Source organism: Vulpes vulpes, chromosome 2, assembly GCF_048418805.1.
Source record: "Vulpes vulpes isolate BD-2025 chromosome 2, VulVul3, whole genome shotgun sequence".
Classification (NCBI taxonomy): domain Eukaryota; kingdom Metazoa; phylum Chordata; class Mammalia; order Carnivora; family Canidae; genus Vulpes; species Vulpes vulpes.
Window position 1 is genome coordinate 75239076 of NC_132781.1, and position 14185 is coordinate 75253260.

Consider the following 14185-nt stretch of genomic DNA (forward strand, 5'->3'; position numbering starts at 1 on the left):
AAAACTTGGCTCACTAGGTAACATTTGATACTTTAATAAGCTCTATCTTATTCATTGCAGAGAGAACAAACTTTGTTATGAGTCACATATGTTGCATTTAGGTAGGGGAGGAGGTCACTGGACTGCTGTGGGCCGTGAGAGCTCCAGAGGCAGGCAGCACAACTGCAAAACTTCATGGATGTCAAAGATGCCATTTGACTTGTAGTCCTGTGCTCTCAAGGACACATTCACTTCTAAGCCCAAAGAGAAGATTCTCAGGCCCGTCCTGGTTTCTTCTGTAACGATGGGTTAGTGACTTTTCCAGGGTCTCTTGGCCAGAAGCAGCAGACGAGGATCCAGAGCCAGGTGTCCTGTCCCCAAGAGTGTTTTATTTTTGTGTTTTTTTAATGGTGACATGGTGAGGCCATCTCAGGTCATGTCAGGGGAGTGTTTTGTGCTCTGTAGGAGAGTAGGAAATTGTTCACATATTTCTTATACATGACCTTCATGCGTTTTATAGGATAACAAATCTTAACCCTGTTCTACTACAAGTTCATGTAAATTAGTTTGCATGAAATGTTGGTCAACTTAAAAATTCTGCTTCAGGATCTTCTGGTATTTGTGTGTTTTGTGAGAACTGCTCTCCTTAGCCTCTTCAGAATCAAATTGAAATATTCGGGGCACCTGGGTGGCTCAGGAGGTTGGGCATCTGCCTTTGGCTCAGGGCGTGGTCCCGGGGTTCCAGGATCGAGTCCCATGTCAGCTCCCTGTGAGGAGCCTGTTTCTCTCTCTGCCTGTGTCTCTGCTTCTTTCTCTCTCTCATGAATAAATAGATAAAATCTTTTTTAAAAAGTTGAAATATTCCAAATTTAAATCCATCCATCTTGTCTACGTTTTTCATGATTTCTTGGAACATAGCTCTTTCTAGGTTGTGATTGAATATTCCTAAAATTAATTGGTCACGTGTCTAAAACTTAATTGAAAGGAGCCGAGGAGAAGGAGGTACATCTAGATGGAAATTCTGCGGGAGATTTCTAACTCCTCCAAGGTACTTTTAAGGTGACATTGATTCAATAAAGTTAATTTTCGTTTTCTTCCAAACTTAGGACTTTCTTCTTCCTTGCTGCAACTTCATTTAGGATCTGGCTGTCTTGCTTCTCCTCCACCTTCTGCCTCCCTCCTTCTTCCTCCTTCCCTCCAAAGAATGATTAAAGAGAAGAGACCATGTAAGGTCACAAGGCAAGAGTTACTAAAAAGGAGGGGGGCAAGAAAATTAAGAGATTGGATGAGAATGGAGTTATGAGATGTAAGAAAGGAAAAAGAGTGGCTCAGTGGTTGAGCCTCTGCCTTTGGCTCAGGTCATGATCCTGGGGTCCTGGAATCAAATCCCCCATAGGGAGCCTGCTTCTCCCTCTGTCTCTGCCTTTCTCTCTGTGTGTCTCTCATGAATAAATAAATAAAATCTTTAAATAAAAAAAGAAAGGAAAATGAAGGACCCTGATTTGGGGAAGCATTGGGGTAGACTCCTTGTGCCAGCCGCCAGGCAGCACTGTGGGCAGCTTGGTTGCTACGTGGAGTTGCCCAGGGTGGGGATGGGGAGGAGACAGGTGGTGGGCCGTCAGTTATCCTCCATCCGCACAGGATGTTTGCTAGACAGATGTTTGAGCAGCCTCAAGTGCTTACTGGAACAAAGGCCAGGATAAATAAATAACTGAATCTATCCTGGTGTCTGTCCTTATATATTTAAATATATAAATTGCTTGCTTTATATGGAATCTCCACTTTAAATGGAATCCAAACATCAAACGTGATTTAGACAGTAATGTCGGTCCCGTTGGCCCAACCTCAAGAACCAGATTCTGAGCTTTCTGCCTGAAACCAAGGTCAGAGTGAACCAAAACTTCCTTTACCCTTAAAGAAACAAATTCTCGATCTGCTTTGGACTTCTTGGGAACAAGGCAGAGTGGAAGGAGAAGCTATTTGGCCAAGAGTCATTTTGCTGAGCTCTCTCCTGAGGTCGAACAGACTCTTCAGGAATTGAACTGTGGGATAGACTCACAATTCCAGATGATGGTGGTGAATGCTTATCCGTGGAGCATGTGGGATGATGGTGATTCAGGTTGGAGGAGGGGAGTACAGTGTTTTTGGATCTGCCACCATATTAGCCCAAAATGTTTTCACTATCCCTTCACGTCCAGACAAAACCTGTCCACTTGGTGTCCCTGTGGGTCACCATTAAGGCCCTTTCTTACTCTTTCTCACTGTGTATCCTCACTCGTCTTTCTGTACTGCTGCTGTGTCCTGCCCTCATCAAAGTTTGTCCGCTCCCCCTTCTTACCTGAGGGAATTTCCTGACCGGTGAGTGGCAAAGTACCAGGCAAGAGTTTAGTAAGTAGGTGACCCAGTAGGTATCAGCACTGAACAGCATAAACAGGAAGAATCTGAAACCGTGGATCCTTCCAACGCAGGAAATCAGATTGAAGCCAGCCTGCCCCCACCTACTCCAGGAGGTTGGTTGATCTCTTGAATATTAGTCTAATCATTCATTGATCTGAGCTGCTTTGCAAGAGACTGCATATCCACATCTAAATCTAAAGGTCATTCCGTAGGTCAGCAACTATCGAGAGTAGATATTGCGTATTCAAGTTTTCCTTGGGTTCTTGAATCTGACATTTGTTCAGGGACATATGAAATAGCCAAGGGTTTTTGTAAATGCTGTTCTGGCAAATGGGTCCTAACGGCCACTCTGCGCCTCCACTCCATCAACTCAACTGGATTCAGAGGGTAATACAGAATTTATGGTATGGAATCTTGTAGAATTCTTGGGAAAGCCTGGTAGCAGAATTGTAGAGATCATTTATGTTCTTAGAATGGTCCAAATAGTGGCTCAGCCCATTCACCCCTGGTTTAATATGTACTTCAAGGGTTGGGAGAGAGAAAGAGGAACCCACAGCTTGATTTGTCCTAATTTTGAACTTCCTAGCGATGGCTCTCATTCAAAGTATTCCTGGCTTCAGATGTTTTGAAAGAATTCTTGCTCTTCCTGAAATGTAATGCTTCTTGGAATAAGGAGAGGATTGGGGAGGGGTGGGTGTAATAGATCTTCTCTCTATTCGGTGCTATACTTTTAATACATTTCTTTTTTCTTTTTTTTTTTTTTTTAATTTTTTTTTTTTTTTTTTTTTTTATTTATGATAGTCACGGAGAGAGAGAGAGAGAGAGAAAGAGAGAGAGAGAGAGGCAGAGACACAGGCAGAGGGAGAAGCAGGCTCCATGCACTGGGAGCCTGATGTGGGATTCGATCCCGGGTCTCCAGGATCGCGCCCTGGGCCAAAGGCAGGCGCCAAACCACTGCGCCACCCAGGGATCCCTTTTAATACATTTCTAAATTACACCATAGTCATTATTAGCGCAAGGACAGGCACATAGACCGATGGAACAAACTAAAGAATCCAGAAGTAGACTCCCACACATATGGTCAGTGGATTTACCATTATGATTCTGCAGGAAAAGGATGGCCTTTTCAACAAATGATGCCAAATCAATTGATGACCTGGGCTGGAAGGGGTGTGGTGAACTTTGACCTCGACGGTGGAGCATGCACAAAGATCAATTCAAGAGGGCCACAAACCTAAATGGGAAAGGAGAAACCATAAAGTTTATAGAAGAAAACAGGAAATCTTTATGACCTTGGGGCAGGCCAAACATTTCTTTAAACAGGGCACCTCCAAAGCACTAATCATAAAAGAAACGTGTGATAAATAGGACTGTGTGAAAACTGAGAATATCTTAGCTTTAAAAGTGTGCCCCGGGAAGAATTCATAGCACGTCTTCAAGGCCTGTAACAGAAAATCAGGCTGGGCTTGTTCCCCGCGCCCCTGACAGAGGGGGGCCTCGGCTGCCCCTCCTGACTCTAGGGAGGTGGATGGACGCAGGTTCAAATAAGTGGTTGGTTCTAAGGCTCAGGCACTGAGACCTTACAGCAAAACGCCATCTTACGTTCCTTGTGTGGTTTTACTACATGAGAGGCAGCTTTGTTCCCGAGCCCCTGCACCCCTGAACACTAGGGTATTCTTCTCCGAACAATCTCTTGAGATCCCCTGAGCTTTGAGGTCATCCTGACGAGTCTGTGTGGGAAGGAGGACAGAGCCACATGGAGGCCCTCAGAGAGGTGAGGGAAAGTAGTTCACATTCCAGCCAGATCCGGTTCGCTGGCAGCTCAGCCCGTGGGTCCCAGGACCCTGGAGGAAGGCTGGGGTGGGGTCAGGCCCGGCCCAGGCCTTTGCGGGGTCCCCGGTTGCTTCAGTCAGACTAGGAAGCACCGGAGACAGAGCCAGAAAGACACACAAACACAGCCTGGCCTTGCTCACCGCATCTCCACATCTGCAACTGAAAAGCCAAGACCCCTGGCCAAGATAGACGTTTCCTCCTCAGACCTATGGTTTAGAGGGAAGGAAGCACGAAATATATTTAGAGCTTTCAGAACTTTGATTGTTTTGCACATTCTTACAAAGGGGAAAAAATAAAAATACCCCGAGGGATTAGAAAAAAAAATCAGCAACTAATACTTTAGATGAGTGGGAAAAAATCTTATATGCTGGAGTTATTTCCTTTCTATTTCAAAAAATTACTAGTGTGCTGGAAATAGCCTGTTGCAAAAGGGGAGATTTTGTGTCCTTTGAATGCTGATTATGCCAGAAAATTTTCCAGGCCTAAAGGGGAAGTTGTCCCTTTCCCAGGACACTGACGCAAGATGACCCTTACAGTTAGACATTTTATTTGGCAGAAGACTCGAGGCAGTGGAGAGCTGAAATTCAGAGGGAATGATTAACTCATTCGTTCAAGAAACAGCATTGAGCATTGAGGATGGGCCAGGTTTGGTTCTGGAGCGGTGGGCCGTCCTACCAGGAAGAGGGGGCGTGGGGGGCGGGGAGGTAGGCTCCAGCTCAACCTCCCTCCCTCTTCTGGGGACTGTCCCTAATCTCCCCGAAGGCCCCTGTGCTTGAGACCTGCCATTCAGAATTAGCAGAAGTGAAATATTAAATACAACCCACTAAGAAGCAGGTGTGTGGGCCTCTTCTACAGCAGATGCTGGGGAGCTGCACCCCCCACCCCCCCACACCCAAGAAGCAGTGAGCATAGCCCTCTCAGTACCTATTGGTTTCAGAAGTGTTATAGTTCAGAGCTGGACCAGCAGGTGGGTTTACCTGCACCAGCTCCAGGTAACGTGTAGAGGAAGGTCGTGTGGAGCCCTGCGGCTTTCCTGTGACATCTTTAGGCATTGGTAGGCTGATGAGAGAAGGTATCAGCACTTCTTCCTTAAGGGGCCAATTTGTAAATTGGCTGTTTCAGGCCATACAGCCCCAGGCCACAATTGCCAGACTCAAGGCATGACTGTGTTCCAGTAAAAAACTTAATTTTATGGACACTGAAATGTGACTTACAATTTTTGCATCATGAAATACACACACACACACACACACACACACACACACACACACACCCCAACCATTTAAAAACACAAAGACTGGGGCGCCTGGGTGGCTCAGATGATTAAGCACCGACTCTTGATCTCGGCTCAGGTCTTGATCTCAGGGTTGTGAGTTTGAGCCCTGTTTTCTTAAAACAAGAAAAAAAAAATCCTGGTAAACAAGAAGGAAATAAAGCTCAACAGTTTGGAACTAAATTTTATTATATTAATTGGGCATCCCAGATAATGCAAAACAGCTGGTGCATTTAAACCATTAAACATGGGCAGCCCGGGTGGCTCAGCGGTTTAGCGCCGCCTTCGGCCCAGGGCGTGATCCTGGAGTCCCGGGATCAAGTCCCACGTCGGGCTCCCTGCATGGAGCCTGCTTCTCCCTCTGCCTGTGTCTCTGCCTCTCTTTGTGTGTGTCTCTCATGAATGAATAAATAAAATCTTTTAAAAAAATAATAAACCATTGAACATGAATCAAGGGAGTGGAAAATTTTGTCAACAGTGAATTTTTCTTCCTAATGATTTCTGTTTAGATGTGTGCATTTCCAAAGCAGAGCTTCAAAATCATGCTGGTGGCAGGGGGATGCCAGGCTCTGGTCTTTGAGAAATACTTTAGGTAATGCACAGAGGGCACAGCCTCCTAAACAGAGTCAAGTATTTACTTCCTAGAATGCTGACTAACGTGAGAAAAAGACGGTTTAAAAAGATGTGTTTGGCTTTGTGTTCTCTCTTGTAGGTCCTTCCATTGTGACACCCCCCAAGGACATCTGGAATGTCACCGGTGCCCAGGTGTACTTGAGCTGTGAGGTCATCGGAATCCCAACCCCTGTCCTCATCTGGAACAAGGTCAGTGGCCCAGATTAGGAAGGCCTCCGAGGCTGCCGAGCTCCCCTCTCACCGTGCAGGGACAGCAGGAACCCAGACCTTTAGCCTCTCCTATTCCCTGCCGCTCCTCAGAGGTGAAGCCTTGTGGTGACCTTCCAGACACTTCCCCTGGATCCACAGACCGATTTTACTGACCTCCAGAGTGGTCTCTGCTCTGCTTTTGTTATCAGGGCCTGAGGCTGGAGTCTTAGGAACTGGAAAACTATAATGCTGAACACCCAAACCCAGCCTGTGAGTGTGTGCGCCTGTGAGTGTGAGCATGTGGGTGTCCTCACCAGAGATGGTACAGCATAGCAGCATCATGGTTAAAGACGTGAGTAACCAGGTCACGAGAGTTCTAAGGCCCCCCTGCCCCCAGGTTTCTTCCCCTGAGCACTATTAACATTTTGAAGCAGGGATCCCTGGGGGGCTCAGCGGTTTAACGCCTGCCTTTGGCCCAGGGTGTGATGCTGGAGTCCCAGGATCGAGTCCCACGTCGGGCTCCCTGCATGGAGCCTGCTTCCCCCTCTGCCTGGGTCTCTGCCTCTCCCTCTGTGTGTGTGTCTCTCATGAATAAATAAATAAAATCTTAAAAATATATATATTTTGAAGCAGACAATTCTTTGATGTGGGGGCTACGCTGTGCATTGTTAAGATGCTTAGCGTCATCCCTGGCCTCCATCGGCTGGACGCTGGTAGCACTTGCCCCCTCCAGCTGGGGACAGTCAAAAGTGTGTCAGGACGTTGCCAAATGTCTCCTGGGGAAAAAGAATCGCCTAAAGTAAGAAGTAGTGCTCTAAACCTCAGTCTCCTCCTCTGTATGATGAAGGTGCCATATAGTTTTTGTAGAGTCCATAAAGGAACGCAGGTAAAATCACTTGGCTTGTTATCAGAGTTAACGCTGTTGGTGTCAGCTACTGTTCCTGGAAATATTTCTCCTCAAGTGGTATCATCTTGTGTAATTGTCATCACATTTGAAGGATAACGTATTCCCAGCATGTCTGTAGAAGGGAAAACACTCATTTCCCAGATCAAGTAGTACTTCACAGTTATACTCTGATGATTTTACATTATTTCCTTTTTTGTGCATTTTCAAGGTTTTATTTATTTATTAAAGATTGTATTTATTTATTCATGAGAGACAGAGAGAGGCAGAGACCCAGGCAGAGGGAGAAGCAGGCTCCATGCAGGGAGCCTGTTGTGGGGACTCGATTCCAGGACCCTGGGATCACAACCTGAGCCAAAGGCAGACACTCAACCACTGAGCCACCCAGGCACCCCCTTTTTTCCTGCATGTTGACTGGGTGAAGCCTCCCAACAATGCGATGGAGTAAATACCATCAAACTTGTGCTAACAACAAGGAAATAGAGTTTGAGGAGAAAGGCATACCAGGTACCCCTTTCTGGGCTGGTTCACTTCTCCAGCGAGCTCTGAGATGGTCTCTCGATTATTTTGTTTGCGGGTATCTGACCAGAGGATCCACTTCTGGAATTCCGGGGTGATCTTGGCTCCCATGGTCAGAATCTTGATGTGGCAGGTTGTAAGAACCTCCCTTCAAACTACCCTGAGCAAGAAAAAGGGAGAGTGGGGACTGGCGACTCCTGCCTCTGGGGCGCCTAGATCCAGGTGCGCAGTGTGCTCAGGACTCGGGTCTGGACTTTGATCTCCACCTGTGGGTCTCATGTTTTCCTTCTACTTCAAAAAGCCCCACATGGTCTGCAGCATTGTCATTGGCAGCTCCGGACGCACGTTGTGATCACCCCTTGAAGACTCCAGAGGAAAGAAAGGGCTTCCCCTGTCCCTGCTGCATTGTCCCCTAGAAGGACGCTGACTTGGATGGGGCCACCTGCCACCCTCTGGCCTCCCCCCTCTGGCCAGCGGGCTGCATCATCCTCATGGGGCCATGTGGTAGGAGTGAGGTCAGGGGGATTCCAAAAAATGGGGGTAGGGGGGCAGAGACACCACCAGCAGTGTTGCGACCAACCTTTACAGCTGTCACTTCTGTTAAAGAGGGCAGTGAAGGGGATCCTTGGTGGCTCAGCGGTTTAGCGCCTGACATTGGCCCAGGGTGCGATCCTGGGGTCCCGGGATTGAGGCCCGAGGCCCGCATTGGGCTCCCTGCGTGGGGCCTGCTTCTCCCTCTATCTGTGCCTCTCATGAATGAATGAATGAAATAAATAAATAAATAAATAAATAAATAAATAAAATCTTAAAAAAAAGGACAGTGAAATTTCACAGTAAATTTTGCATATTTCAAAACGCAAATTTTTTTTTAAGATTTTATTTGTTTATGATAGACATAGAGAGAGAGAGGCAGAGACACAGGCAGAGGGAGAAGCAGGCTCCATGCAGGGAGCCCGATGTGGGACTCGATCCCAGGACTCCAGGATCACGCCCTGGGCCAAAGGCAGGCGCTAAACCGCTGAGCCACCCGGGGATCCCAAAACGCAAATTTCCAACGCAAAATGTATTTGTCACCACAGGCCATGTCACCGACCTAAATAATTAAACAAGCCGTTTGTTTTCTCCCCACTTTCCCTGTAACCAAACTGTTAAGAATACAAACCAGAAAAAGGTCACGTTCAAATTCAATTTAAGCCCAGAATTGTTTTCGGTTTATAAAGGGATGTTAGAGTCTCAAGTGTCAAGCTTGAAGTTCAAGAAGGCAGCTTGTCTTCCTTGCTCAAGAACTAACTCCCAGTGGGCAACCCGGGGGCTCAGCAGTTTAGCGCCACCTTCGGCCCAGGGCCTGATTCTGGAGTCCCGGGATCGAGTCCCACGTCGGGCTCTCTGTATGGAGCCTGCTTCTCCCTCTGCCTGTGTCTCTGCCTCTCTCTCTGTGTCTCTCATGAATAAATAAATAAAATCTTAAAAAAAAAAAAAAAAACTCCCAGCAGCCGCAGAGCGTGCGGAACGAGCCTTCTCCCTCAGACACTGAAGGCTATGGTGGCGCCTCTTGTGGTCTGTACGTTGTGGCCTGTAGTTACTGTGTGATGTTGACGAGGCCCATACTTCTCCAGCAAACCCCCAGCCTAGAAAAATTTCAGGAGCAGTATTTTGAGATGGAGAAATGAACTGAAATAGCCATATTTTAGGCTGAGAGAGCCTTAACCCAGGCAGGTCAGAGATGCTTATGGAGAAGATAAAACACCTAGAATTCCTTCCAAATGCTTGTAGTTTCTGAGACTGAAACTCTTTGTTCTTTTCCTGCCTGAACATTTCTGCAGATTTGGGATTTCATGACCCCCAAGAATAGTTCTTTAATTAAAAATAGTGATGGGGAAAAAAAATAGTGATGGGGCACCTGGGTGGTGCCCAGTTGGTTAAGCATCTGCCTTTGGCTCAGGTCATGATCTCAGGGTGCTGGGATCGAGCCCCGTGTCAGGCTCCCTGTGCAGTGGGGAGTCTGCTTCTCCCTCTACTTCTGTGCTCTCGCTTGCTCTCAAATAAATAGTTAAAAAAATTTTAAATAAATTTTAAAAAGTTATGATAGTAATATTAGGAGAGACTCTTCAAAGACATAAAAAAAAAAAAAAAAAGAGTTCAAAATCTCCCACTGTCTTCCACTCCCTGAAATAACCAAGTGAACTGCCCTGGTTTTTCTTCCTAGACCCTTATTTGTGTCCAGACACCGGCATATATTCCCATATTCCCAGTATGTGGCAGGCATAGGGAGGAGCATGTTACTGTGATATTGGCTTTTCTCAATTAATTTCTTGGGCATCCCTCCAGGTCTGCTTCTCGGTAACTACATGATATTCCTAGTATGAGTGTACCATGATTATTAAACAATTCCTGTATTGTTTCTGTTGTTTCTAATTTTTGACCACCTTAAATAATATGAGTATATACATATCCTATATGCAAGTGCTTTTATTTTTTTCCCCTAGAAGATGGACTCCCCCCCCCCCCCAAAAAGATCCATGACTAGGTAGGTCAGAAGATTTGTTTTAATGCTAGTTTTAATAGACATTGTCAGATTACTTTCTAAATAGATTGTAGCGGTTCACACCCTCCCCAGTAGTGTAGGGGTGCCATTTCCCTGCATCCTCACCAGCACTGAATATTGCCCAACTGTTTAATTTTTGTTAATGATGGCTAAAAATATCCTTTTGTTATTGCTTTAATTTCTTTGACTATGTTGAGGATACATTTTATCACATTGTAAATTTTCTTTGGGGTTCAGCAGTCTTTTATTTTAAATTTTTTAAGATTTTCTTTATTTGAGAGAGAGCACACGAGTGTGGGGGTGGGTGCAGGAGGACAAGCAGACCCTTCTCCCTTGTGCAGGGAGCCCAAGCTGGGCTCAATCCTAAGACCCTGAGATCATGAGCTGAGCTGAAGTCAGATGCGTAAGCGAATGAGCCACCCAAGGGCCCCTAATTTTATTTTAATTCCAGTATAGTTAACATATGTGTTATATTAGTTTCGAGTGTGCGATATAGTGATTTTTATCAATTCCATACATCACCCGGTGCTCCTCACAAGCGCACTCCTTAAGCCCCCTCACCTATTTCATCTGTTCCCCCCTCCACCTTCCCTCTGGCAACCAGCAGTTTGTTCTCTAGAGGTAGGGGTCTGTCTGTAAGGGCACCTGGGTGGCTCAGTGGATTAACCATCCCATGCTTGATTGCAGCTCAGGTTTTGATCTCAAGGTCATGAGTTCAAGCCATGTATTGGATTCCATGCCCAGCATGGAGCCTACTTTAAAAAAAAAAAAAAAGTCTATTTCTTGATTTTTTTTTTCCCTTTGCTTCTTTGGTTTCTTAAATTCCACATACAAGTGAAATCATTTAGTATTTGTCTTTCTCTGACTGATTTCACTTAGCATAATACCCTCCAGCTCCATCCATGTCATTGTAAATGGCAAGATTTCACTTTTTATGACTGAATAATATTCCATTGTGTGTATGTGTGTGTATATATATGTATATATACATTTCAGTGGACACTTGAGTTGCTTCTATAATTTGGCTATTGTAAATAATGCTGCTATAAACATAGGGACGCATGTATCCCCTTGAGTTAGTGTTTCTGTATCTTTGGGGTAAATAATAGTGCAATTCCTGGATCGAGCCCCGTGAAAGGGTCGTTCTATTTTTAACTTTTTGATTAGCCTCCATACTGCTTTCTTTCCACGGTGGCTGCACCAGTCTGCATTCCTACCAGCAGTGCATTAGGGTTCCATTTTCTCCACATCCGTGCCAACACCTGTTTCTTGTGTTGTTGATTTTAGCCATTCTGACAGGTATGAGGTGATATCTCATTGTAGTTTTGATTGGTATTTCTCTGATGGTGAGTGATGTTGAGCATTTTTCATGTGTCTGTTGGCCATCCACATTTCATTTTTATAGCAATGTCTGTCTTCTCATTTTTAACTGGATTGTTTTGGGGGGGTTGAGTTGTATAAGTTCTTTATATATTTTGAAAAGAGTATTTTTCATATTGTGGGTTATGTGAATTGTGTTCAAATATTCTTTACCCATTTCTCTTTTGGGTTGTTTCTAATTACTAGTCTGTGGCTTTTTGTACAGGAGATATTTATTGACCCTTTCTCGCATATTACAAATATCTTTCCTAGACAATTACTTTGTTTTTAGTGGGTTACAGTGGCCGGGGATATGCAAGTTTCAACAGACATGCATTTATTTCATCATAAACCTCTTCTGAAACTTCATCAAAAAGGCACAGCAAGTATGTTCTATACTGCATAAAAATCCTCTAATTGTCCCCTGAAATTCAGTGAACCCTTGAAATGTATTAACCTGTAAGAATCAGACTAACTCATCCTGCTTTGTAACCACGGGCACTTTTCATTAATTGCTTATTTGCAATAGCAGGATTCAGGAAGATGTTGTTGCAGCTAAAATACAAGCAGACTGAAATGACTTCCTGGGTCTCCCTCTGATTCTCCTAGTTGACCCCTTATGGTGAGCAGTGACTGCTAGGCAGTTTTTTTTTTTGTTTTTTTTTTGTTTTTTTGCCTAAATTTCTAAGGTTCAAACTCTGAAGTACGTCCAGCCCATTGCACATCTGTCAAATTGTCTTAGAAACCACTATTTCTCAGCCAGCATCCTTTTTTTCTTTTTTTTTCAAACTATAAAACACATTGATTGGCAAACTCCCCTCACATGAAGGAGCAAAGGAAATGTGCCATATAAAAATGTACCATGTAATAATTCTTGACATTTCTACATGTTTTCTATGTGGTGAGTAGCTTTTTACAATGTATTAGAATATGAGTTCTGTTACATACAAAGATTTGCTTTCCAATCCCAACTTGAGAGCAGTTTCTCTGCACACAGTAGACCAGGTCTACTGGCGCAGAATGCTCCTAAGAGTGACGTAACCTGAGGACCAGCAGTTGCTGAGATTATTTTCCATGGAGTAGAGTTTTTCTGCTCTGGTCACACACAGCTCTAGAAGAATTCTGAAATTCACTAAAGACCAGAGATACGTTACTTTGGCCATTGAATCAATACACCATTGTTATAACCGTTTTCAAATATTTCAAAATCTGCACTAGCATGAACTGTTTTTGCCAGCTACTTGGTAAACGGGAGGGAAAAAGATGCCTACGGAGTTTATCTGTTTTGTCTTGATAGCTCTTCCATGTGAAAAACACTAACCTGGCTTTCTCCAATGGTCACAATAGGGGGAAACCCTGGGGGGTGGGGGGCGCTAAGCAAGCAAGCAAGATCCAGGCGTTCCAAATCAATAATGCTAGATATTTTTGTATAAAGTAGAGGAGTTGGCCTAGGTCCCTCATGGTTTTCAGAGCCCTAGCCCTGGTGTCATGCCACGGAAAATGAGTAGACTTGAAGTTGAGACAAGCTTACTGACTAGTAGGAGTGGGACACACAGGGAGATGCAACACTAATGTAGAGTGTCCATACAGTATGTCACCTGGTTTTTTGTGACTCAGAATCTGCTCAATAATAAAATGAAAACTACTTGTGAGATTGCAAGTCCTTTTTTCTAATTAGAAGTTACTTATCAGTTAAACATCAACCTATCTCTTACAGGTGGCCTGAGATGGAATAAACAAAACATTGCTTCCTGTATCGCTTTTTTCTAAAGCCCATCCTTATCACAAGCCTTAAAATATTTGTACCGACTCAACAATTACACTTTTAGAAATTTATACTAAATGTGTATGTACATAAGGGTTACAAGTACATTTTATTTTTCCATATACTTTTGCGTATTTTCCAGTTTATAATATGAACACAGGTCATGAAGGGGAAATTAGGACAGAGTTCACTATTACCCTCAAACCAAGGAGATGGAATGTCTTAACCCATCCCTATTTCCATCATGACGCACAGGGGTGGGCAGCAAGCAGCTTTGGTCATAAGAGAACAGTGCCAGCAGTGTGTATTTGACAGGCATTTTTTTGCTCTCCGTTCTTTAGTAAGTCATTAGAATGAACTCTTAGCCCTCCGAACAAAAAGAATGGTACTGGTTTTGGACTCAACCTACTGTTTTCTATTACTGAAGTGGTTGCAGAGCATGGCCTCCTACTCAAGGTCCCAAGAATCAAATCTAGCACTTGGTGACAGTTTGTCAAACACGGCATGGCAAGCAAGAAAAAGCTCAGCAAAAAACAGAATTTATGAGGGCATGAGTGAATGATGGTAGTCAGTGGCAGCAAAGTATGATGGTGTGCCTTCCCCAAGCATGCAGAAAAATAATTAGTTTAAAATATATAAACTTAGAGGGAAACTGACAGGAAAAAATAAAAGATCTATAGTTAAGTATTCAGGAAAGAGTAACAGGGAAATTGCTGGGTTTAATCCAGTTAGAAAGTCTGACGCATACCCCACACAATTCTAAAAATGTGGCTGCTTCCAAGTTGATTT

The 14185-nt window shown here is 44.4% G+C and overlaps 1 protein-coding gene across 1 annotated transcript in view; it reads left to right on the top strand.

The window, feature by feature from the left end:
* IGFBP7 (insulin like growth factor binding protein 7) overlaps positions 1-14185 on the top strand; it is a 68392-nt gene that overhangs the window by 51602 nt on the left and 2605 nt on the right. The window contains exon 2 of the mRNA XM_072748916.1: positions 6195-6304. Within this exon, the coding sequence (XP_072605017.1) occupies positions 6195-6304 (110 nt within the window). The remainder of the gene's footprint in view (positions 1-6194; positions 6305-14185) is intronic.